At 35.3% G+C, this 25015-nt stretch overlaps 2 protein-coding genes across 2 annotated transcripts in view; one reads left to right on the top strand and one right to left on the bottom strand.

The window, feature by feature from the left end:
- The first annotated feature begins 435 nt into the window (after positions 1–435).
- LOC128178225 (acetylcholine receptor subunit alpha-L1-like) lies at positions 436–11542 on the top strand. Its single transcript, XM_052845285.1, has 5 exons — positions 436–1080; positions 7848–7892; positions 9746–9855; positions 10154–11150; positions 11352–11542. Exons 1-5 carry the CDS (start codon positions 868–870, stop codon positions 11517–11519), a joined length of 1533 nt encoding a protein of 510 aa, XP_052701245.1. The 5' UTR covers positions 436–867; the 3' UTR covers positions 11520–11542.
- Positions 11543–11649: 107 nt separating this feature from the next.
- Positions 11650–25015, bottom strand: part of LOC128178227 (CST complex subunit CTC1-like) — a 74661-nt gene continuing 61295 nt past the window's right edge. Inside the window, exons 20-24 of the mRNA XM_052845287.1 lie at positions 18692–18932; positions 15479–15718; positions 15251–15392; positions 12314–12464; positions 11650–11796 (exon numbers count right to left, since the gene is read on the bottom strand). Coding sequence (XP_052701247.1) covers positions 11657–11796; positions 12314–12464; positions 15251–15392; positions 15479–15718; positions 18692–18932 — 914 coding nt within the window. The 3' untranslated portion in view covers positions 11650–11656. The remainder of the gene's footprint in view (positions 11797–12313; positions 12465–15250; positions 15393–15478; positions 15719–18691; positions 18933–25015) is intronic.

Here is a 25015-nt window from a genome sequence, read left to right as displayed (position 1 = left end):
GTTTGTTACATCTCCCTGTTCTTCACTTCCCGCGTTCCTCACGTGCACCCAGGCATTTAATTTCAGAAACAGAGACCAACCCAACAGCACTGAGATACTGGAGCTTAGCGGAACAATTGAATATGAAACTTCAGTCAAATCCGTCAGAGGTTTCCGGCGTCATAGTTCACTCTAAATACAGGGATCAATATATCGGTCGCCGGCTGTTACTTACAACAAAAACAAGAAACACAACTTTCTCTATTGTTCAAACAATATATGTAAGACATTTTATCAAAGGCCCCCAACAGCTGGCTTTCCTCTGCCATACTTGAGGCTGATGTTATTTTTTTTTTTACATGAGTAAAAAAGAATCGGAGGCCAAGGTTTAGACAGGGATGAAAGGTATCAGATACCAAGACGCTTTGTTGGGTAATTAGCGATACCTACTCCCACAAGCTTCATACCTCTGACATAAAGCAACAAGGGAGGTGTCAGTCAGGGCCTGATACAGATCGCTCCGCCTTATGCAGCAACATATCGGGGACTTATCGGATAATAACCTCTCCCGACCGCACTGACCATGCAATATTTGATAGATATCCCAACCTTCTGGCCTGTCAGTAAAAACCTCTAATACTATTTATCCACGTGTTTCGCTATGGCGGTGTATCGCTGCTAACCCCAACAAATCGGGATTGGGCTTAACTATTCAAAACAAATAAATAATTTATCGGTTGCTTCATTTAACACCTTCAGGATTACTGTTGAAATGAATACACTGTCGCTGTACAAATGGACTCTCCCGGGAGTCGGATAAGTCGTACAGGGATATAGGCTAGTGTCAAGCATGCGAGGCTGTGTCGTTCTAAAAACGCTTGAAGGAGGATGGATTTGAGAATGGATTCGAAGTGGTTCTTAGTCGCAAGTGCTTTGGTGATTGTTCTGGGATTGGGGACTCGCGGCCATGAACCCGCGGAAAAGAAACTCCACGAATTCTTACTCAGCGAAAAGTACAGCAAGCTAATTAGACCTACCGGAAACAACACGGTCCAGCTAACAGTCAAACTGGGCATGCGCCTGTCTCAGCTCCTGGATGTGGTAAGTATGAGGCAATTGATGCTCATAATTGTAAGACGTTGTGATTGTCTCTCAAAGCGAATGTTTTAAATAGTGCTTTTTTATTTGGAAAACAAGACTTAAACGAATGAAAGATAAATTAAAAGTATGCAAAAATATATTTTAAAAAAGAAATGCATGTAGATTTTTTCAAATTATTCACGTTGCGGAAAACAAATGAGAATCTATTTTCATAATTTTTAACCATGAAACAATTTCAAATATTCGTATCAAAGCCTTTAAAAAAAACCAATGTTTTTAAAATGAATAAATCTATCTAAATAATTAGTTTCCAAGGTTTTTGGTGAGTGTTTGTCATCCTTCCAAGAGGTAAAGTACACTAAATCTACCGTGATTGCTCCGATAGAAGCCGCTTGTAAGAATCCATCTCTTACTGTTATCTGTCACATCTGTTTATCACTTAACAAAGATAAACATCATCACACACATCGATAGTATCACTATACAGCTAGCTACACTTGCCCAGGGGCAGGTATCTGACGCTGTCTAGTGCATCACGAGTAGTGGGACTTGACTTCTTATATGTATGTTTATGGTTGCACTGTACTAAAAGTAGTCAATTTGAGAATTTGACTCCTGTACATGTACAAAGGCGAGGGTCGGGTGGCCACAAGGAATGATAAACTCAGAAAGACTCCCACCGTAGTAGGTATAATCTCATAAAATAAGATTGTGTTCTAGTCAATTTGTTAAGTATGAAGTTTATATACATTGTATGGATGCACGGATTCAGAAAAAAATTCCAATGGGGGTTGTTATTTGATTTTGCCCGGGGGATGTTCCGAGCAATATTTTTGGTAATTTTTATAATTAATTTTAAGAGATTTGAATTTTGCAAGGGGGGGGGGGGGGTCTGAACCCCTCTAGATCCGCGCATTATGTGCGTAAGCAGGGGGTATGGGAAAGGAAATGTTTCAGCATACTAGTAAACGAAAAAGGTTGTTGCGAGCATAGAAAAAATAACATTATTTTTATAAAATTATATTCAGAACTGTTTAGGCATGTTCTTACACTGACTACATGTTACAGGTTAGTAGTCATTAACATTGAAATGTTATTCATATTTAACAGTGAAAATAACCTATACGTTCATTTAGAAAAGTAAATAAGCGTATCATATATTCTTTGCACATTACCACGAATTATCTATAGTAAATGCAACAGTATTTCTGACAAAACGAAAAACAACGTCATGTTAGTGCCTGTAGAATTTAGCAACTCTCAAACTTAGTACAATGCACCACGTCAATAAACAACACTTAGCCTTTGGGAATGTCGGAAATTTTGCGGCTAATTACGACTTATAATGTCCCTTGATCTTTATGAATAAAAATATGCATTTTAATTATTTACTGTATTAATCTGATCACGAATCTCTGTATCACCGTTTACGGATATTTGTATGGTACTCATTTCGGTGGACAGGTGAGTGTTCTTTCTCGTGTCTGTCACGATAACTGCATTGCGGGACCACGATATTTGGAACCGCTCCGAACGAACCACCCGTTCATTCGCCTCTCTACACAAAGAAGAGAATCTTTATGCATAGCATAGGGTCCCCAAAATTTATCACAAAATCGAAACGCAAAAGACTAAACTTTTCGTTTTTTAAGGTAATAAGTACCGATTATTGTTATAGAAAAATGACTCATCAATATTTCATGCGTTCTAATTTTTAGTTCATATTTACTTTTGCATGCACATATAATTATCAACATTTCTAAGAATTTATCGATATATTTAATTATAGGGGTAGTAACTAATGAATTATAAAGCAAATAGCAGAGTCTGGAGGCTATTTGATTTGAACATGTAAATTATAGGTATTATATCGACAGAATCCTGTGGTTGATCTTGAAACTCAAAACAAAACGACAAATTGTTCCTCTGGTAAGACTGTTCTATCGAATCGGAGCACTTGCAAAACTTTGAAGAATAAGACTTTGTTTTTATTTCGTATTTGAACTAAGTCGACTCCAGTTTATTTTAATCTAAATCAAAATTAAAATCGACAGCCATTTCACACACACTTAAAGAAAATCAAGTTATTATATATGTTTAAAGCTCTTTAGAACGTATTTCCGGATTGATATTCGGACCAGTAGTTGGAGTGGGTGACGTTAGTCACATGGTTTTTTAAAAAAGAAATCTGTATAATGTATTTATACTGCGTCTAATACTATGACGACTTTTTAGTAAAATAAAAAAAGTATATGCACACATCCCATGTTTTAAGCGATGACACTTGTTCAATGCGCTAGATCAACTAGCCCCCCCCCCCCCCCCCTCCTCGTTTTATTTGGTTTAAGACTTCCGCCTGTTCAAATCAAAGGTCTAGTTATGCTGGTGTCGCCTTCTGTCACTCACGTCTCAACGATTTCTCTCCATCCTCTTCATCTCCGGGTTCTTTATTCAGCAGTTTGTGTCTGAGCAAACATCAGTGAACCATTCCAATCAAATTGTTTCCATCTAAAACCGTTGATGAGCTCCAGGAATTTTTTTTCGCATGCAGTTTGTCACAGAACACAATCCATTGGGCGGATGAATGGGTGTTATTCATACTGACCAATCGTCAGTTTGATTATTGCATAAAAAATACAGTTACTGTACTATGCAGGTAACTGTACAACGGGTGAATGTCTATTAAATTCGGTCGATAGAACTGGCTTTCCTTTCATTCAGCACCAAATGCATAATTTTCATTTAAAATGCAAATTGCCAAGACAAAATGCCTTTCATTGCCTATGCTGAGATCATGTTGGAGTTCTTATAGATGTACAATGAGATTTGAACTCTTACTAAGTTTGCTGATTTCATAATTTTTGGGAGTTGATTTTAATCAACTCTCCTATGCACTTACTCGGGCAAAACGAAAGTGAAACAGTGTTTGGACCTAAGCACAAATCAATACCGCTGACAACACTTAGTTCTTGAAAATAATCGATAAATTCGATGCTATGTATTCTGAAGCATTGTTTTTCAGGAAAATTTATTGATTTATACCATGAAAATAATAAGATTTTAAATTGTACAAACAGTTTAGATATTTTTTAAAGTCGTATGTATTCCTACTCTAGAGTTCAATGTAGTCTCGTTCAACCAGACGCTTGGCTGTTTCCGTTGATATCCGACAAAACAGAGTCTTTCTTGCTTGTCGGAGATAAACGGAGACAGTCGAGCGTTTGGTTGAACAAGACAAGAGTTCAATCTTGCCTGGATCCATACAATTTCTCAGAAATATTTCGATTACTGATACTACCTGCCATGCAAAATCACTATCGTTGATTTTGAATAAATGATAATCGATAAAATCAACTCCCGTCAGTACTTCAGTACTTTGATTTACTACATACACATCTATGGGCGGCGGAAAGGGTAAAAAAGACGTTAATGCAAAACGAGCAACTTATTTTCATAAACATGCTAAAATACAAAACAGACCAGCTTAAAACAAAACCAACAGTCTCATTTGAAAAATCAACGGACACCAATGCAAAGCCAACGATCATCGATGCAAAACCAACAGTCATGCACTGAATAAACGCTAGATGGCGTGCAAAGAGTTGTCAGGAGAAATCGTAACCTGGTGAAATCGTAATGGTAATGCAATCTTTTTAAAATATAAAGAATTTCGTTATAATAGTGTTAATTTTGTCAGTATTCACCTCCATTGGACTCAAAATCAGTTCGCTATATATCCGTGGATTCGTTATTTCAGCATTTGTTCAAACCGTAAAATTAACAAAAAATGTGTTTAGAATTTTATCGGGGATTCAAAAATATTTGCAATATCCGAGATTTTGCTATATCCGTTTTTACTTTTTGTTATATCTGATTTTTACTGTATATGCATACCTAAGCAAGCGTGCGTGGTTCTTTCTAAATTGAATGCGGTTAATTTCATAAAGAGAACGTCAGTCATTGTTTATGTCAAAGAAAACACAAATTAGATGCTTATTTCCGAATAATAATAATTTATTAATAATAACAGTTCACTTAGTGATTTCTATGAACAAGTGAGTGACCTCCCCACTGGGGGCTTATGGTCGAGGCTGAAAGGTATTTAAACGTCGGACTTCAGAGAAATATTAATTTGTACATCTACTTTAATCATCTTCAAATTAGGAGACCACACACACAAAAAGCCCACCGTAATGAGAACCCCCACAAGCTACAAAACAATCGGGGTCTGGTCTGAGGAAGCTAATCAGAGACTTTCCTTTTATCTTTTCTAAATTGTAAATTGTGGATAAACGTGTCACAGCGCGGGGAGAATGTCCGAGTAGTAGCGACCAGCAGTCGATTCTTGACCTTTAACCTGTGTAAATGTTTCAATGACATTGCGCATCATCACCATCAGTATCTAAAGAGTATATTTAAAGAAACATTGATTGATATTACTCTGTAGAGGTCAGTGAACACGTGGGAATGCTTTAAGGACATACCACACCGACAGGGGAATGTAACTGCAAAGTTCAAACTGCTTAACACAAGGGATAGCCGATTCTGATAAAATATATTTAGTACATATGTTTTAGATACTAACAAGTAGCTAAGATTTGACGACAACTACTGTAAAAGACAATTGTCATCATTGGTAAACCCTTTCGTATTTTTTGTGTGAGAACGCTGCAATTTCAAATCTGACCCGATATATCCAGCTGGCCTGTTATGTGCCTTGTAAAGGTGGACCATGTGGTAAATTGGCATTCAGGCTACCTATGCCTGTTAATGGTTGTTTAAACCCTATTCCTTTTGAGGATCAGCTGGTCCTTCCCGTGGCCCCATCCTGACCAAATATAAAGGCTTGAATATGGAGGCAAGGGTGTTAGCTAGTTCCTTCAATAGTATTCCCATTGCAATACTAAATAATGCATTTCTTATAGTCGGGTCATTTCAGCTTTGGGCTTTATGATAGATTTGACCACGCTCCGACCGAAATTATCACCTCATTATATTCAAAGAATGATTCCTTATTACTTATATATATATATTATTTCCAATTTGTACACTTTAAAGCAACTTTTCAAAACCAATATTTTTTCATTTAACACATGCTATGTATTACTACGCGGCACAACCAATACTGTTTTACCGTAATGCTATTAGACCGCCCATTATATGTCACTCATCTTTTATGAAGTTTTTGGGTTTTAGGGTTCAAAATTGATTCGTAATGTTATCACAGAGAAAGACAGTTGGAAATGTAAATATCACTTTATCACTGTTTTTTTTATAATATTAAGAAGTTTATGGGATTTTGACTTTACGTTTATTAGAATGCTTTATGACAATTTGAATAGTGAACCGACCACAGAATTATACTTTTTCGGTATTCGAATAATAAAAAGTAAACAGCGAATAGTACTCCAACTTCTTGATGCCCTGTAAATTTTGAATGTACCGGGTTGTAGATGTATATATACATTTTAATGAAGATATTCTGTACGTAATCATTTATGCATACAGTAAAACTCGTTTAGTACAAACACGAATATAGCTAATTTTTGAATATAGCGAAATTTTTTTTGGAATCCCTGGTAAAATTCTTAACAAATTTTTGCAAAATTTTATGGTTATAACGAATTCGGATATAACGAATTTAGAGATATAGCGAACTGATTTTGAGTCCCATAGAGGTGAATAATAAAGAAATTTAACACCTTTATAACGAATTCAATTACAGCTTAGAAAAATTTCTACTACCATTTAATAAAATAACTTGAATAAATTTTCATATTATTTTCAATTCACAATCCGATCATTACAGGTATCAAAGTAATGAATTTTTAATTGAACCCTCAATTAGCAAATATTATATTCTGGTGAAAAAAACATGTATATAGTGAATTCGCTTTAAATATTTTTACGAATTCGTTATACGGATATAACGAATTAAGGATATAACGAAGCAATACGATTGGTCCCTAGGACTTCGCTATAACCGAGTTTTACTGTAATAAAGAATGATTTTTTATCGACAGTAAAGAAAAGGTCAAAAATTGTGTCGAACATATAGGTTAAATATAAGTTCTAAAGTTTTAAATTCATAACTTTTATTTTTGCTTGTCAAGAGTTTTTGGATGAGCCTGAACCTTTAAACACACACACACACAATTAAAAAGAAAAGATACTACGTGCCTTTTTCTCGCAGCAAACATTCTCTTATCTTGGCATATAAAAATGGAATTATTGATAATACATATGTGGTGGAAATTCGCCCGAAAGAAGCATCAATTCTATTCATGTTCCAAATAGCGTAGTTGACAATGCACTCCCTTTTCACCGCTGCGACCCGAGTTCGATCCCCGTGATCGACAGTGGTTGTATGATGGCGGTCGCCCGCTTGGACACGTGGGTTCTCTCCGGGTACTCCGGCTTCTTCCAACACCAATGGCCCCCTCGCGCCAACATCCGTGCCAACGAGAGATATTTATATAAGTTGTAGAAATTGCTTATCAATCGTTGTAAAATAAATAAAGTTCAATTCAATTCATATTCTTACTGTGCATGCATGTTCATTGGAAGATCGTGGTAATGATTTAATGGCTTAATAATCTAATGCGATCCCTTAGCAGGAGTCCTAGTTTTCCGTGTCCCAAATAAGTCCAAAAAATATGACGATTCCGTGATAATTTCCGACCAAGACGAACCACTTCGTAAAATCCCGCCTTGGTACATAAGATTGTCAATTCCACAGATTTCTCTTATGTTTGTTTGTTTTTCAGGACGAGAAAAACCAGATCATGACCTCCAGTGTATGGCTGAGACAGGTAAACTCTTACACTTAATTAGAACCATTTTTACAAGAGCTTGAACTTTGGGTAGTTGTGTCAAACAACAATGTGACGTAGGCCTGTCTTTTTCATTGCTGGCCACTCAGCCATCGCTCTTTGAAATCAACAAGATTTGTCTGGCTTTTGAGCTAAGACTACGCAATTTGTGTATATTTCGCTTGAAACCGCGTCATTTTTAACTTGTTTTGAGGCAATGAATAAATAGCTATGTCCAACCGAAAGTCCAAGGTCTTGTGAAAATGGTTCTAATAGGTGTGTGGGCATGAAACAGGTAAAAAACAATTACTAGGTGTGTGGGCATGAGACAGGTTAACACTTACAATTAATAGGTGCGTGGACATGAGACAGGTAAAAACAATTACTAGGTGTGTGGGCATGAGGCAGGTTAACACTTACAATTAATAGGTGCGTGGACATGAGACAGGTAAAAACAATTACTAGGTGTGTGGGCATGAGACAGGTAAACACTTACAATTAATAGATGTGTGGGCATGAGGCAGGTTAACATTTACACTTACTGAGTAATAGGTATTTGGGCATGAGACGGGTAAACACTTACAATTTATAGGTATATGGGCATAAGACAGGAACACACTTACAATTAACAGGCATGTGGGCATGAGACAGGTAAACACTTACACTGACAAAGGTATGTGGACATGAGACAGGTAAAAACAAATACTAGGTGTGTGGGCATGAGGCAGGTAAACACGTACAATTGATAGGTGTGTGGGCATGAGACAGGTAGACAATTATAATGAATAGGTGTGTAGGCAAGTGACAGGTTACGCTAAAATTAAAATGTGTGTGGGTATGAGAAAGGTAAACACACACTAAGTTGGTGTATGGGCATGAGACAAATTCTACGTGTTTTGGCAAGGGCAGGTTAACACTTACACTTAAAATTAATTAATAGGTGTGCGGGCATGAGACAGGTAAACATAAAGAAGATGGGTAGATAAGGCGTGTAAAATGCCCACACGCGGTCGGACAGGCTACTGAAAAATTAAAGTATCAATAAATCTGATGGGTTTTTTTTCAAATCATTGAAAACAATATATATTCAACGAATTATTGATTTTTAACCTATAGGTATGTTCAATACTTGGAATATGTTGACTCAAACAGGCGTGTACTTATCAAAACCTGCAAATACTGTCATTTTTTAGAACTTAGGGCATTTTCTTTTAAAGAGTTGGTCTGTGCTCCATATTTTTCTCATAGTCTAATTAAACTCTATTGGAAAACAAACCGATTTCAGTCAACAAAAACGTGGAGAGATGGCCCACCATACATTAAAATTATCATTTTGTATCCCAACAACTGAACGTTTTGAAAAAATAATACAAGTCCGGTATTTCGTGGCCTTAGTCACACATATTATTTAAAAAGCCCACTTTGTTGTGACTGAAATGGCTCAGTGGTTAGAGCACCTGGCATAAGCTAACCTTATATATAGGGTTTTTATGTTACGGGTTCGATACCACAATAATTTCCGACAATATTTTTTTTTCTTATTTTTTGTTAAATATATTAAAAACTGACTATAGTTAGAAATTTTGCTTTTGCAAAGTTTTATTATAATATATTTGAATAGATTTAATTAGGGAAAAATAAATTCAAAATTGTATTTCACTACTAAACCTAATGGGCATTTGCGCCATCTTATTCCCCCATCTTCTTTTGTGTAAATTCTCCCATGCATCTGGAAAACTAGCATAGATATACCTGCTTTCGTGTTGTCATGGACACCACATATCATGGAATCGAATATAGACACTTGCTTAATATGTTACAGGAAGCTAACGGTGAAACTCTATATTTTACAGGAGTGGGTGGACCCCCGGTTGAGATGGGACCCCCGGTTGTATGGTGGAATCTCCATGACCCACATCCCGTCCGAATCCCTCTGGCGGCCTGACATAGTTATCTACAACAAGTAGGGCATTGTCTATTTACAAAATATACTAGTTTGTTAAATGCAACTACTAGTACCATGTTTCAAGTTGGTTGTCAGATGCACCCACCACAACGCTAAAATGTCAATAATAAGACATATAGATATAACGAGCTTATGTTAATTCTTGCAAAATTTACAAATATCTCCTTCCGCCTCTAACTACCTGTGCATCTTCCATTTGAATTGACGATTGCGTCCTTGACAAACCATAATATAGAACGAAAAAGTAAACTACTAATGAAAAGAAACCTTTTAATTGTTGTTTGATATGTTTCAGTGCTGACGGCGACTTTGTGGTGACACTGCAAACAAAAGCCACCGTATACCACACAGGGAAGATCGTGTGGGAGCCGCCAGTCATCTACAAGACCTACTGTCCTATCGACGTGGAGTACTTCCCGTTCGACATGCAGGAGTGCTTCATGAAGTTCGGTTCATGGACCTATGACGGTCACGAGGTGGACCTGCAGCACCTGTGCGACTCACAAGCCGTGTTCTACGAGGATACCAAAGAGAAGGTGATCGACCGAGGGGTGGATCTCAAGGACTTCTATCAGAACGTGGAGTGGGACATCATCAACGTCACGGCCCGCCGGAAAGAAAAGTTCTATCCGTGCTGTCCGGAACCGTATCCAGATATTACCTTTAACATCACGCTCCGTCGCCGGACGTTGTTCTACTCCCTGAATTTGATTATGCCATGTTTATCCATCTCGTGTCTGACGGTGCTGGTGTTCTACCTGCCCTCAGACAGCGGGGAGAAGATCACCCTGTCCATCTCTATCCTCCTGGCCCTCACTGTGTTCTTCCTTCTCCTCTCAGACATCAACCCTCCAACATCGTTTGTCATCCCACTCATCGGGAAATACCTCCTCTTTACCATGATAGTTGTGACATTGTCAATATTCCTGGCGGTCTACACGTTGGGCATACACTTCAGGAAACCTTCCACACATCGAATGAGTCCATGGATCAAAAGAGTTTTTACAGAAATTCTTCCAAAGATTTTGTTGATGAAACGCCCCGACGTTGACAGGAACCCTACAGTTAATGTGCGAACTCCCAACGGACTGGAGCGCCGGGAAATCTGGGAATCCAAGGGACTGGATCGTCGGGGCTTTGGAGAGATCTGCGAGTCCAGGGAAAGCTGTTTGATGTGTTCAGACTCCCACGAATCCGACGAAATGAAGAGATATCCGCCAGAAGTCAAGGAGGCGCTGTCCGGAGTGAAGTTTGTAGCCGACCACCTCAGGAGTGCAGATAAAGACAACTTGGTGAGTTCATTCAGAGAACACTAACATAATGACGAAGAAAACACATTATTTTATAAGTATTCAATATTTACTCATTCTCACAAACATGCCTATGATGGGCGATTTTAAAATATACTTAAACAATACAACATGTTAACGTAACAAACATATTTATTTTTAACATTATCAAATGGTATACCCCTTTTTATCCATAAATAACAGGAAGAAAGGGACTGGAAGTATGTGGCAATGGTAATGGACCGTCTGTTTTTATATATTTTTACAACGGCTTGTGTATGCGGAACTCTCAGTATTTTTCTATACGCCCCGTCGCTGTACGATCCGAGGGAACCATTGAACACTGAGGAAGCCACAGACTGTACCTATTGAAGATGGCACGGATATATCAGACTTTGATGAGATTCACTGATCATAACAAACAATCTTAACAATGTTAGAGAGTCCTTTAAAAGAGTTCATTGTATTGTTAGGGCAGGTTTGACTAATCATTTTTGCATTAGATAGTTTTATGACGAGGTGGTTAAATTGTACATGACGTAAGAAGTGACGTCGAGTTGGCGGATGTCCAGACATGTCAGGTGGAGGATCGGCAGACATTTTGTTTCCACTTGTCCACAACCCGTGTCCACTGCTTTCATTGGAAAATCTAGAAAAAAATGACACGTGATCTCTTATTCTGAACATGAATAAATTCTATTTTGCTACAGGTTCATGTTTATATTTTACAAATGAATGCATTTACTGTGGGAGCTATATATGTAAATAAAGAATAGAAAAGAGATTGGTCAAGCCAGGGATGAGTCCAGGAAAGGTTTGTTTTTTGCAGTTTTACCAATAAATGTATATGAATATTTTGATACATTAATCTTAAGGTTGAACACCGCTCGTAAATAGCCACTGTTACACCGGTATATAAACCCTTCGTTTTCGGTACACCAAATTGCACACCTGAAACTCGTGGCCGACGTGTGGTATTCCTTTTGTGGTCTTTGGATTTTATGCATTTATTTCTTATTTTATGTGTTGCGTAATATTTGATAAATTCATCGCGACTGAGTAACATGGCAAGACAAGATGGCAAAATATGACATCACAAAACACGAATTATAAGCCATTTGCCAAGAAAATTTTTATTAGATGAAAGTCCTTAAATTATGGTTCACCTGATGAAGAGGCTGCATCCAAATTATAATAGACGTCTTGTGACATCGTTTGTCTGTCTGGCTTTAACAAAAGTTGTTTGGGCAAATGGAGATGACTTCCTCCACGTAAGGTTTGAAGGAAAAACTCAACACTGCTTCCATTATCATTATTCTGTAAAGTAAAAAACATAGGTAATCACAGATTACAAAGCTCACCGAGACGAGGCATCAACTTTATGAGGCATCACCTTTAAAACCACCTTTATCATATGATATGAAAATCATAGTTAATGATCTTGGATATTCATGGATACTGTTTTGACACAATATCGTATATCATATGTAAAAAAATTGTATGATAATCCTATGTTCATTTCATACATTATTATAAGATACAATGTTTATCAATACAATAATATAAAATATGATATTGCATCCAATGATACTTACAATATATATCATTTAATACAATATAATACTGTAATAAATATTGATGCAATATGATTTTGTAACATATAATATGACATTGTATCGTGTTATACATTATTGTATTTAATCACATAATACAATATCATAATATCTAATATAAATACAATATAGCATTATTTGATACTATATCATATCACATAATACATCACAATATTGTAACATATGATATTATATTGTATAATATAGTATAATTTTGTATTGTATGATATTGTATCATATTTGATACACAATATTGTATCATATGATACAATATAATTTGATAAAACATTGTTTCATATCATATGATACAATATCATCTGATACAGTACGATATTATATAATACAATATCATTTTATACAATATCATATCATATGATACAATATCATATTATACAATATCATATTATATGATATCTTATAATATCATATAATACAATTTCATGTATTATATAACAATATATTATATAAACCAATATCATATTATACAATATTGTATCATACGATATGCTATAATTATAATATACAATATCGTATCATATGATACAATATCATATATTGCAATATAATATGAAACAATATCATTCGATAAAATAATATATTATACAATATCATATTCTACAATATTGTATAATAATATACAATACTATACATAACAATATCATAATACAATATCATATAATAATGTACAAAAAAATTGATACAATATCATATCATATCATATAACTTTTTACAATATAATGTATGATATTACATTGTATCATATAAAACAATAGTGTATCATATCATAGAATACTATATCATAGGAATCATGTTAAATCATTTAACAACAAACACATCTATCAAGCAGGTTTGAGTGAGGTAGGAGAATTTTTAGCATCCTTGATAATGGAGATCAGGCTCTGCATCTGAAGCTACCTCTGCAATTCATTTATATTATAGTTAAATCGATTATGCAAGCTATTATCTATAAAACATGTAACCTGTTCCAAAAAACTAAACCTCATCCAGCATCCGAAACCTATGGCTCAGATTCAGCATTCAAGCCTGTCAGAGGCATCAGTATCATGAGATGCATCATCCCTGCAAGTTTGGTGATGTAAGGACCAGTAATAACTAAGATATAATCATCAGAGGGCACCTGCTCTAAAAACTTTAACCAGCTCTTAAAACCTTAACCTCATCCAGCATCCGAAACCTATGGCTCAGATTCAGCATTCATGCCTGTCAGGTGCATCAGTATCGTAAGACGCACCATCCTTGCAAGTTTGGTGAAGTTAGGACCAGAAATAACTAAGATATATTTTTTAGCATCCTTGATAATGGAGATCAGGCTCTGCATCTGAAGCTACCTCTGCCATTCATTTATATTATAGTTAGATCATATATGCAAGTTTGAAATAGTGCTATTACCTACATATATTAAACATGTGACCTGTTCCAAAAAAACTAAACCTCATCCAGCATCCGAAACCTATGGCTCAGATTCAGCATTCAAGCCTGTCAGGTGCATCAGTATCATAAGACACACCATCCATGTAAGTTTGGTAAAGTTAGGACCAGTAATAACTAAGATATGATCATCAGAGGGCACCTGCTCTAAAAACTTTAACCAGCTCTTAAAACCTTAACCTCATCCAGCATCCGAAACCTATGGCTCAGATTCAGCATTCAAGCCTGTCAGGTGCATCAGTATCATAAGACGCACCATCTATGCAAGTTTGGTGAAGTTGGGACCAGTAGTAACTTAGAAATGGCTATCAAAGGGCACCTGCAACAAAAACTTTAACCTGCTCGAAAAACCTAACTTCATCTAGCATCCGAAACCTTCGGCTCAGATTCAGCATTCAAGCCTGTCAGGTGCAAAAGTATCATAAGACACACCATCCATGCAAGTTTGGTGAAGTAAGGACCAGTAGTAAGTAAGATATAATCATCAGAGGGCACCTGCTCCAAAAACTTTAACCAGCTCTAAAAACCTTAACCTCATCCAGCATCCGAAACCTATGGCTCAGATTCAGCATTCAAGCCTGTCAGGTGCATCAGTATCATAAGACACACCATCTATGCAAGTTTGGTGAAGTTTGGACCAGTAGTAACTTAGCAATGGCTATCAAAGGGCACCTGCAACAAAAACTTTAACCTGCTCCAAACACCTTAACCTCCTCCAGCATCTGAAATTCATGGCCCAGATTCAGCATCCAAGTCTCTCAAGTCCATTAGCAGGTCCAGATGCATCATTCATGCAAGTTTGGTGAAGATAGGACAAGTAATAAGTTAGATACAGGACCTGCAACAAAAACTTTAACCAGGTCCGGACGCCGACGCCGACGCCGAGGGTATAGCATAAGCTCCCCCCGACTTCGTCTCGGTGAGCTAAAAATAGCATTCATATTGTGATATTAACAAAACTATAAAATAACTGTCATGAAATTAAACCAATATATATTCATCAATTGTCCTGAAAAAATAAAATATTCAAAGATTTATTACTGAGGTTATAAATATGTCTCCTTGTAGCTTTACTGCTTCCTCCAAATTCACCCATTCTATATCACTGAGTTCTAGAAGTTTCTGAACAACCCCAGAATAACATTTCACATTGGCAAAAGATGTCCCATCATCTACAGAAAAACTAAAAACCATATCTAATTACAAAAAACACTTAAACAGTAATATTACATTCCATTAAAATACACTAAATGTACAACTGGTACCTACCTTGCTGAAGCTGAAAATTTGGTGCGGTGATCAGGATTACATAGGTGATTTTCACACTCTCCGTTATATATGATGGAATTACAGTTAAGGCACGTGCTTTTAAAGGACAGCTTGGTTATCCTATGGATATGAGTAACACATTGAAAGAGTGACATGTATGGGGGTCTCCAGATTTCACACAGATGATGGGTAAGGGCATTTTCCCATAGAGAGTCCTTCATCTCTGGCTCTTTTACCTCTCTTCATATAAAACGAGAAGATACAACAATTACCTAACATCTTTAATAGCTGAGATTTACAAATGTATACACAGATTGGCACATTCTTATTACAAGTACATCTATGAGGGCAAAATGTCTATGTCAGAATTGTTATCTGTTGAGTACGCCTAACAATAGCAAGGTTTGACAAAATAAACATAATCCATAATTTTTAGTATGCTGCCTATTCACAACGTTCATATAGATCGTGCATTATCTACTACTATGGTATAAATTTTCCTCTCTTATACATTATTCCAGGTAGGTAGGCCTAACTATTTTTCGCGGCTGCAAATTTTGCATTTTGATTTTAAATTGGTTCATTCATTTTTTGCAACTTATTAATTTATAAAGACAGTCTTTATTAAATTTTAAGACTACAGGATACATTTTTGTTTTTTCAACTGATTATTTTAGCTGACATAAGACCAAAGGAAAGTAAAATGGAGTATGAACAAAAAAAACCCAGTAATACAATACCTTGTTGTGGTAATACCTTTACGACACATGTACTTATTAAGTGTTTAACATATGAGCATGATTGCTGACATGGATATGCAAGTTTGCCCTGCTAATAAACATAAAGACAATTGCTATTTCAGATACATCTAGGCAGTGTGCATAAGAACAAACAATAAGAATAAACTGATTGGACATGTCAATACCACTCAATGATTCATAAACAGAGGAAATTCAGATTAGATTCAACAAGCGTCATAACTGTAATAACCTGTAAAGTTTTACACTTTCTCACTTAAAACTAGAACTGTTCTAATGGGACTTATACCCCCCAAGGCTAATTTCAAATGGGACAAATAATTGAATTGAATAATAAAGGTTTGGAACACATACAAATGAAAAAAAATCTACAGTTGTACAAAACAAAAATAAGTTAACAAAGAAATTGTCAGAATTTCACTGTAAATACATATGTATAACAGTAATACATTTACAAATTTATGTATCTGATGAAATTTTTTTTTAATTGTTTTAAAGAAAAACCAACAAAATGAAAATACTTAGTAACCCCTCCACTTTCTCCTATGTTACAATGGAACTCCACATAGGACTATGATTTTCTTTGATATGCTTGTTAGATGTAATAAACTCCCAAAACATTACCATAATTACCATACTATGAAAAAAGATGTAAAAAAGAAAAATTAATATTACAAACAATTTTAAAATTCCTAAAACACTACAATCATATCAGTAATATTGAATTTCATTTAAATTAATGCCCTATAGGGTCATTTCATCAATTTACTTGACTAATAAATTCAAACAACTTCTAAAAATAGTGAACTTCTTTATGAATATATTATAAATATTATTTATTTTCTCATAATGATAGAAACTTTGGTTTACATGACAAAGTTTTAAAATAGCCCCAAAACCACCACCAATTTAACATATTATCAGTTTTCCCTAAACACATGTTCCATCTAACTAAACCATGGCTCAGATAATGGCTCCCTTGGGACAAATGAATTCAGCCACACTTGTCTTTGATGTTCTTACTAGCTCCTGAGAATTTATCATTGACAAACAAAAATTTTGCATTGTCAGTTGATAGAACACTTATAAAAAATAAATTTAGTTAAGACAAAAGACTAAACCTCCATCTGGATGTGTTTACATGTATATAAATATATTTTAGAGTGTTTTAATAATATTAATTAATTAATAAAATCTGTAAGGATTACCTTCCTTACTTTTCATCACCAGTGTATAATATATAATGAGGAAAAATGAAAACTGTCATAAAATCATTAAATCTTGTCTAATCTTAATAATCTTTAAAAAAACAATGCAGGTGCACATCTTTAGATGGTGATCAACATATGTACAAAGTTTCAGATTGTTTCATGCAGTAGTAAAAAATTCTATAGGGGGGACAAAGTTGCGTCTACAGACAGACGGACGGACAGAGAGAAGGATAGGGTAAAACCAATATACCCCCCTAAACTTCGTTTGCAGGGGTTTAATGAATTATATATATATATATATATATATATATATATATATATATATATATATATATTACAAAGAACTATATATATACTAAATCATGATTACCTTCAATGTTATAGAGTGAGCTAAATGTCACTGAACACATGGAACTTGAATTACTTCCCCTTGTTTTCAAATATATCAGGGGGAATAACTACCTCAGCTTTTTTATTAATTTAATGATAAAGACTTTTGAGTTAGTTTTAATTTCTACTACATCAACTTTTTTGTTAATTCGATGATAAACAATTTTCAGTTAGTTTGATTTTTTTCTTTGATCATCTAAATAATATTGATCTGCAGGTCTGTATAAATATATTTACCTGTGTTTAGAGCTTTTACATTTATAAATGTTTTAGAAATGTAGAGGGCTGTAAGAGTGAATGTATAGGCCTAAAAGTATGTCATAACAAAATCTTCTTAGACCATAAAAGTGATTAAATGAAACTGCTGATCATTTTATAAAAGGGGCATGAAAAATATGAAATGTTACATTTTTTCAAAATGATGCTATGATAAACAAGTAATGACATCTGAAGTAATATGTCTCAGAAAATTTTTGGGATCAAAATGTTCACAGAATATATCTTTACTTTAGGATAATAAGTCCAAAAACCATGTGAAACTTTTTGTGTGCAATAGATTTTGTTTGGATGGAACTGTTGCTCTAGGGTCCATCAGCCCAAAACACAGAAATCGGGAATAAGCACTGGCTTCATGTGCCTTCATGGGAAGGAGAAGGATTTAACTACATCATCAATTTAAAGAGGGGTGATGGATTTGGAAGACCGCAGGTGGTCCAGAAACTGGATCACACTCTGTTGAAATAACAGCATCAACAAAGGGAAATTGATGGGTAATTATGATAAACAGCATCATCAGATGGTGTCATCATTCTGATGGGATTATATAGACTATATCTAACTACATGTTTGTTTACCTCAAAAGTGGCTCTGTCCCTGCCCCCAGGATCTCTAGAGTAGAGACAACTACATACTGACAGTAGACCGAGCCGTGCCGCGACACTCTCCTTTCCAGGTTACGGAACCTGATCACATGACCAGGGAGAAGGCCCAATGGATAGCGTGTGTTGGTCAGTGTCATGTACACAACGACCTCTTCCTCAGCATCAAGACTACTGACCGTCAAACTTATCGTACGATTATCCAGAGTGGATACACCTACAAGCAAGAAAACAATGGGTCAGTTATGTATGGTCTCATTTTTGTTTTTTCCCATAAAATACTTAGCTTATACAAGAAGACAGCATTTCAATGCTTTCACAGAAATTAATTTCATTGTAAAAGGTTTCCATCAACACAATGCCACCCAAAATCTGCAGTTTTCAGAAATAAATGTACCTTAACTATTTACCTGTCCAATATATACGAGGGTTGTTTGAAAAGTTCGCGGACAAGTTCGATTGTGAGTGGACTATTCGCAATGATACCAGCAAAACTTTTCAGATTTAAACTTGACGTATTTTTTAAGAAATGTGTAAAGATTTGTATGTTTTAAATGCACCATAAAAATATACAGCTTAGTTACTTTGATAAGATATGCTTCACAGAGCATGTCAGAATTTTAATTTTTTATGTTTTGTACGCATTCGTCCTTATTAAGAAAATGTACCGTTTTAGCACAGAAAAATGAACGATATTTTATATGACATCTCAATCGCTTATGAAGGTCATTTTGCGACAGTGTCAATTAAATTCAAGAACTTCTGATCATTTTATCGCCAAATTTGGACGAACAACGCTCAAAAATAAATAAGTCAAAAATGTTGACGTATATGGACATCTTGGAGCACCTGGCCTACATCTAATTTTGAGTGCATGCAGGAAAATCTCTGATGGAGATCAAAAGGTTCTTTAATATATGCTGGGTTTATATTTAGAACAAAGGTTTACGCTTAGAATCACAGACATTTAAAGATTGAAGAACTGATATTTGAGCTCTTGCAGCACCCCAACCCCCATACAGCCAGGATCTTGCACCTAAGGATTTCGTTTTTTTCCTCAAATCTAAATTCAAAATTGTGAGGACAGAGATTTTTGGACCTAAATGATCTACGATATGCCACAAAAGACTTTATACAAAAACATGACAAACTAGAATACTGACCAGTCAGGAAGGGCCCCGCTATGACAATTAATATATAGAAGTGAAAAAAACTTTGAATTCCATCCTCTTTCTATTAACAATGATGAAAAATAAATGCCCGGCATAAGATGTAAGGAACTGCAATATATATAAGGTGGTAAAAAAAATAAATTAAAATTATAAGTAACAACTGTATTTTTAAAATTTCAAGATAATTCCTGAATGTCCAAAATCTCTAAATAGTAACCTTGTATCTGCATAAAACAGGGATAACCTCATGTCTTATAAAAAAAAAACTAAATTAAATGTGTATTTAAAAAAGATTTAAACAGGTGTTTTATAAAATGCAAGCCTTGAAGGGCTGTGTGTTAAATTGTAAAAATGCATTCAGATGCAAGTTTTCAGTATTTTATGTCAAATCTTGTTGACAGAAATTAGTTTCTGCAGTCTGAAGATAGAAAAATGCTTTTAAAATTTTGTAATGAAAAAAATATGAAAAATGATGATTTTTGGTGTGGAAAACATTTAATTTTCAATATATGATAATACAAACCTTTTGAAATGAATGATATGAAGTCACTGGAGCTTAGAATATTGGTTTCTGTGTTCTAGATGCTGTAAAAGTGTGCAGATCAGTTGTCGCAGTCATATATGGTGCCCCCAGACTTTGTCGTAAGAGTACGCAGCGACTAGTTTTTCATCGAATGACCAATATTTAGGTTTACGGGCAAGTTACAGAATTAAGCGACAAGTGCGAAACAATGCGAAGAACATTAACACTCTAACGAAGGATTATTTTGACAAAAACTTTAATTTTTTTGATTTTTGCTCACCTTATGTGAGATTTCATTTCATTTCCTACATAGTCATGATTCAAGGAATGAGAGGATTTGGACAAATATGTGCTATGTGTATGTATATTTTACATTGAATTATCCATTTGTAATCATTTAAGGCAAAAACATGCTTTAACACCATTTACAAGATCACACAGATGCATAATTTGTGTAGAAAAGAGGTTTCATGCATTTAGTTGAGAAGGTCATTATGAGTCAAGTGTATATACTATCATCATGATTGAATCTAGGAGCTTTTCATCCTTAAAAACTGATGAATTTCAGTTTACCAGAAAATGTTTTTATGCATTATAGCCAAAAAATCAGTTTCTTCCCACATTTTGAGGGGAGTTCCTTATATACAAAATACAAATACTGATATTTATGTTTGAATGACCTAAGATATTGAAACATTAGTCATTGTTAAAATGTTTAGAAGGAGATATTACTATTTTTCATATGGTAACCTCAGCACACCTGTCCTATTCTAAGTAATGAAAATCAAAATTTGAATGAAATCATGTCATGCAACATGTATGGGTACAATATAGATGCCCCACCCATATCCACAACTATGGGGGTTGGTATGATTCTTTTTTTAGTATTGTGATATGGCATGCACTTATGTGATTTCTCTTGTAAATATGCATCAGAAATGCATTGCCTTATTGAATTACTCCATGTATATGCTTATTGCTCTTGCTGTAAATTATCTAACATGTGTCAATCATCATTGATCAGTAATTCTCTTCAAATTATATAGGGATGGCCTGATGAGGGGTATAATTAAGATTGTCCAATTGAAATTTCATGGCTACTTTTGCTCTACAGATAGAATGTTACAGAAATCACAGAATGAAGTTGCATCCCAGTTGTTTCTTTTACATTTCTAATCATCAAAGCAAGATTTATGGTTGTCAGAGCAGATCTGAGCTCCATTAAATACTGATATCATTTGGGCTGTCCTGTGTTACCATGCTGCTTTTAGATAAAAGTGAGTATGGCAGTGTGTAGACAAGTAAACAGGCTTTACCTGATATATAAATTTACCAGATACAGATTTCATTTTTGACCTGATAATTCACAATATAGTTATGAAATGTGTGAACAATAGGGGTAAATTTCTTCTTTGTTATGCAATGATTGCATAATGAAGTGACTCTAATGGAATATTTTTATTTTGATTTAAAGAAAAATGTATATGCTCTGATTTGATACCAAGGTGATTTTGTATCTTGTTGTTTTAAGGATGAAAATTGGCTTCAGGTCATGCATGGTGTGAGGCTCCAAATGTGTTTCATCTGTGCTATTTTCTTCAGTCTGAGTAATGGAGATAAATCCTCAATAGCTAAAGAAATATTGGGAGCTTGGGGACAGGGTTTGGGGATTTGGTGATTTCATGTACTTTGTTAGGTGATGATCTTTTTTCACAGGGACTACTTCTTTCAGGGCACATGCAGCAGCTTCCTGGGGAGTGTGCAGTCTGTTTACATACAAATGAAAAACACATGGTTTTGAGGGTAGACCTGTTTGGAGCTAGATATTTTGAGAAAATGCAGTATCGCTTGCCCTTTTTATGGTGTTAGCTGATGAGATAGGTAACAAATAACATTTCCTCCGAATATTTTGTCATGAGGAATACAAACTGATTTTTAAGAATTTTTTCCCCTCTATAGTGCTATATAGTGAAAACAATTACTGGTGTGATACCTTAATTAAGTGAATGCAAATACATTGTATCACCCAGGGTTGACCTCAACTTCAAAACAAACATCAGTTGCAGACAAAGGTGTTCATTAATCTTCATATGACAGATAGAGACAAGCCTCTAAATTTTCTGCAGCAGGCAAAATAATCAATCCCAGGAGATCAATTGTTCTGCTCTCTCATGCTTTTCTTCTAAATTTACAATAAGATTTTTTTTTCAGAAATGACAGAATGGGGTTATTATCTGATTAACAGCATAAAGGCAGAAAAAAATAAAATTAATAATTATTGAAAAAGGATATCTTAATATATATCTTGATTTTAGAATTCAATAAAATTATCATAAATCATTGTGTACGGTATTTTAACCCAAAACAAGAGGCCCATGGGCCACATCGCTCACCTGAGGAACAATAGGTATGATAAAATCAGCTTAATGGAGTCATAATACAAACTATCTGGACAATGTACAATAATACATGTTGATTCTGTATAAATAAAATCCATTTTCCCCTGGATATTCTTATGTTTATAATCATTAGTCCCTTTTCTAACAGGACGATTTTATAGTCATATCATAAGTATTGCAGTTCTCAAAAAGATCCTTAACAATTGTTTATATATGGGATATAAACGTACATAAACTCTGAACCTTCTTGTGAGGCCAAAGAATTGTCCTGGGGCCAAAGTCTTAACAATTATAAAGAATCATCTGGCTGATTAGTTTCTGAGAAGAAGATTTTTAAAGATTTACCATATATATTCCTTTGTTAAACTTTGACCCCCCATTGTGGCCCCATCCTACCCCTGGGGATCATGATTTTCACAACTATGAATTTATACTAACTGAGGATGCTTCCACACAAGTTTCAGCTTTCCTGGCTGATTAGTTTCTGAAAGGAAGATTTTTAAAGATTTACCATATATATTCCTATGTTAAAATTCGACACCCCATTGTGGCCCCACCCTACCCCCAGGGGTCATGATTTTTCACAACTTTGTATGTACACTACCTGAGGATGCTTTCACACAAGTTTCAGCTTTCCTTGCTGATTAGTTTCTGAGAAGAAGATTTTTAAAGATTTACTCTATATATTCCTATGTTAAACTTCGACCCCCCATTGTGGCCCCACCCTACCCCCAGGGGGTCATGATTTTCACAAATTAGAATTTACACTACCTGAGGATGCTTCCACACAAGTTTCAGCTTTCCTGGTCTTATGGTTCATGAGAAGAAGATTTTTAAAGATTTACTCTGTATATTCCTATGTAAAACTTCGACCCCCCATTGTGGCCCCATCCTACCCTCGGGGGTCATGATTTTCACAAATTAGAATTTACACTACCTGAGGATGCTTCCACACAAGTTTCAGCTTTCCTGGTCTTATGGTTCATGAGAAGAAGATTTTTAAAGATTTACTCTGTATATTCCTATGTAAAACTTCGACCCCCCATTGTGGCCCCATCCTACCCTCGGGGGTCATGATTTTCACAAATTAGAATCTACACTACCTGAGGATGCTTCCACACAAGTTTCAGCTTTCCTGGTCTTATGGTTCATGAGAAGAAGATTTTCAAAGATTTACTCTGTATATTCCTATGTAAAACTTCGACCCCCCATTGTGGCCCCACCCTACCCCCGGGGGTCATGATTTTCACAAATTAGAATCTACACTACCTGATGATGCTTCCACACAAGTTTCAGCTTTCCTGGTCTTATGGTTCATGAGAAGAAGATTTTTAAAGATTTACTCTATATATTCCTATGTTAAATTTCGACCCCCCATTGTGGCCCCACCCTACCCTCGGGGGTCATGATTTTCACAAATTAGAATCTACTCTACCTGAGGATGCTTCCACACAAGTTTCAGCTTTCCTGGTCTTATGGTTCATGAGAAGAAGATTTTCAAAGATTTACTCTGTATATTCCTATATAAAACTTCGACCCCCCATTGTGGCCCCACCCTACCCCCGGGGGTCATGATTTTCACAAATTAGAATCTACACTACCTGATGATGCTTCCACACAAGTTTCAGCTTTCCTGGTCTTATGGTTCATGAGAAGAAGATTTTTGAAAATTTCTCGAAAATTTTCATAAATTCCTAATTATCTCCCTTTGCAAAAGGGCGTGATCCTTAATTTTCACAAATCTAAATCCCCTTAGGCTAAGGATGCTTTGTGCCAAGTTTGGTTGAAATTGGTCCAGTGGTTCTTGAGAAGATGTTGAAAATGTGAAAAGTTTACAGACAGACGGACAGACGGACAGACGGACGGACGGACCAACATATAAACATTAGGAGTTAAAGGATTTAAGAGTTTAAAAGCTCGTAAGTATAGTCTTCAATTCAAAATTGTTCTTACATTCAAACTTTATGAGCTTCATTTTTTAATTAGCTCTTAATTAACAGATGGACCAGCATGCAATTTTAAAAGTTTCAGCTTGTTAACAGACTAGGTTCAAGTTCTTATACTCACTCAAGACCATGTATTTTAACATTATTATAAAATAGGAAGATATATGACAATATATTAGGAAACAAAACTAAAATCTGCTACAATTTGTTAAACGCCTGATTTTTTTGTCAATTAATTAACATCCAGACTGTTTATGGAC

This window comes from Crassostrea angulata, chromosome 3, assembly GCF_025612915.1.
Source record: "Crassostrea angulata isolate pt1a10 chromosome 3, ASM2561291v2, whole genome shotgun sequence".
Lineage (NCBI taxonomy): Eukaryota > Metazoa > Mollusca > Bivalvia > Ostreida > Ostreidae > Magallana > Magallana angulata.
This window is presented reverse-complemented; position numbering and strand designations above follow the sequence as displayed.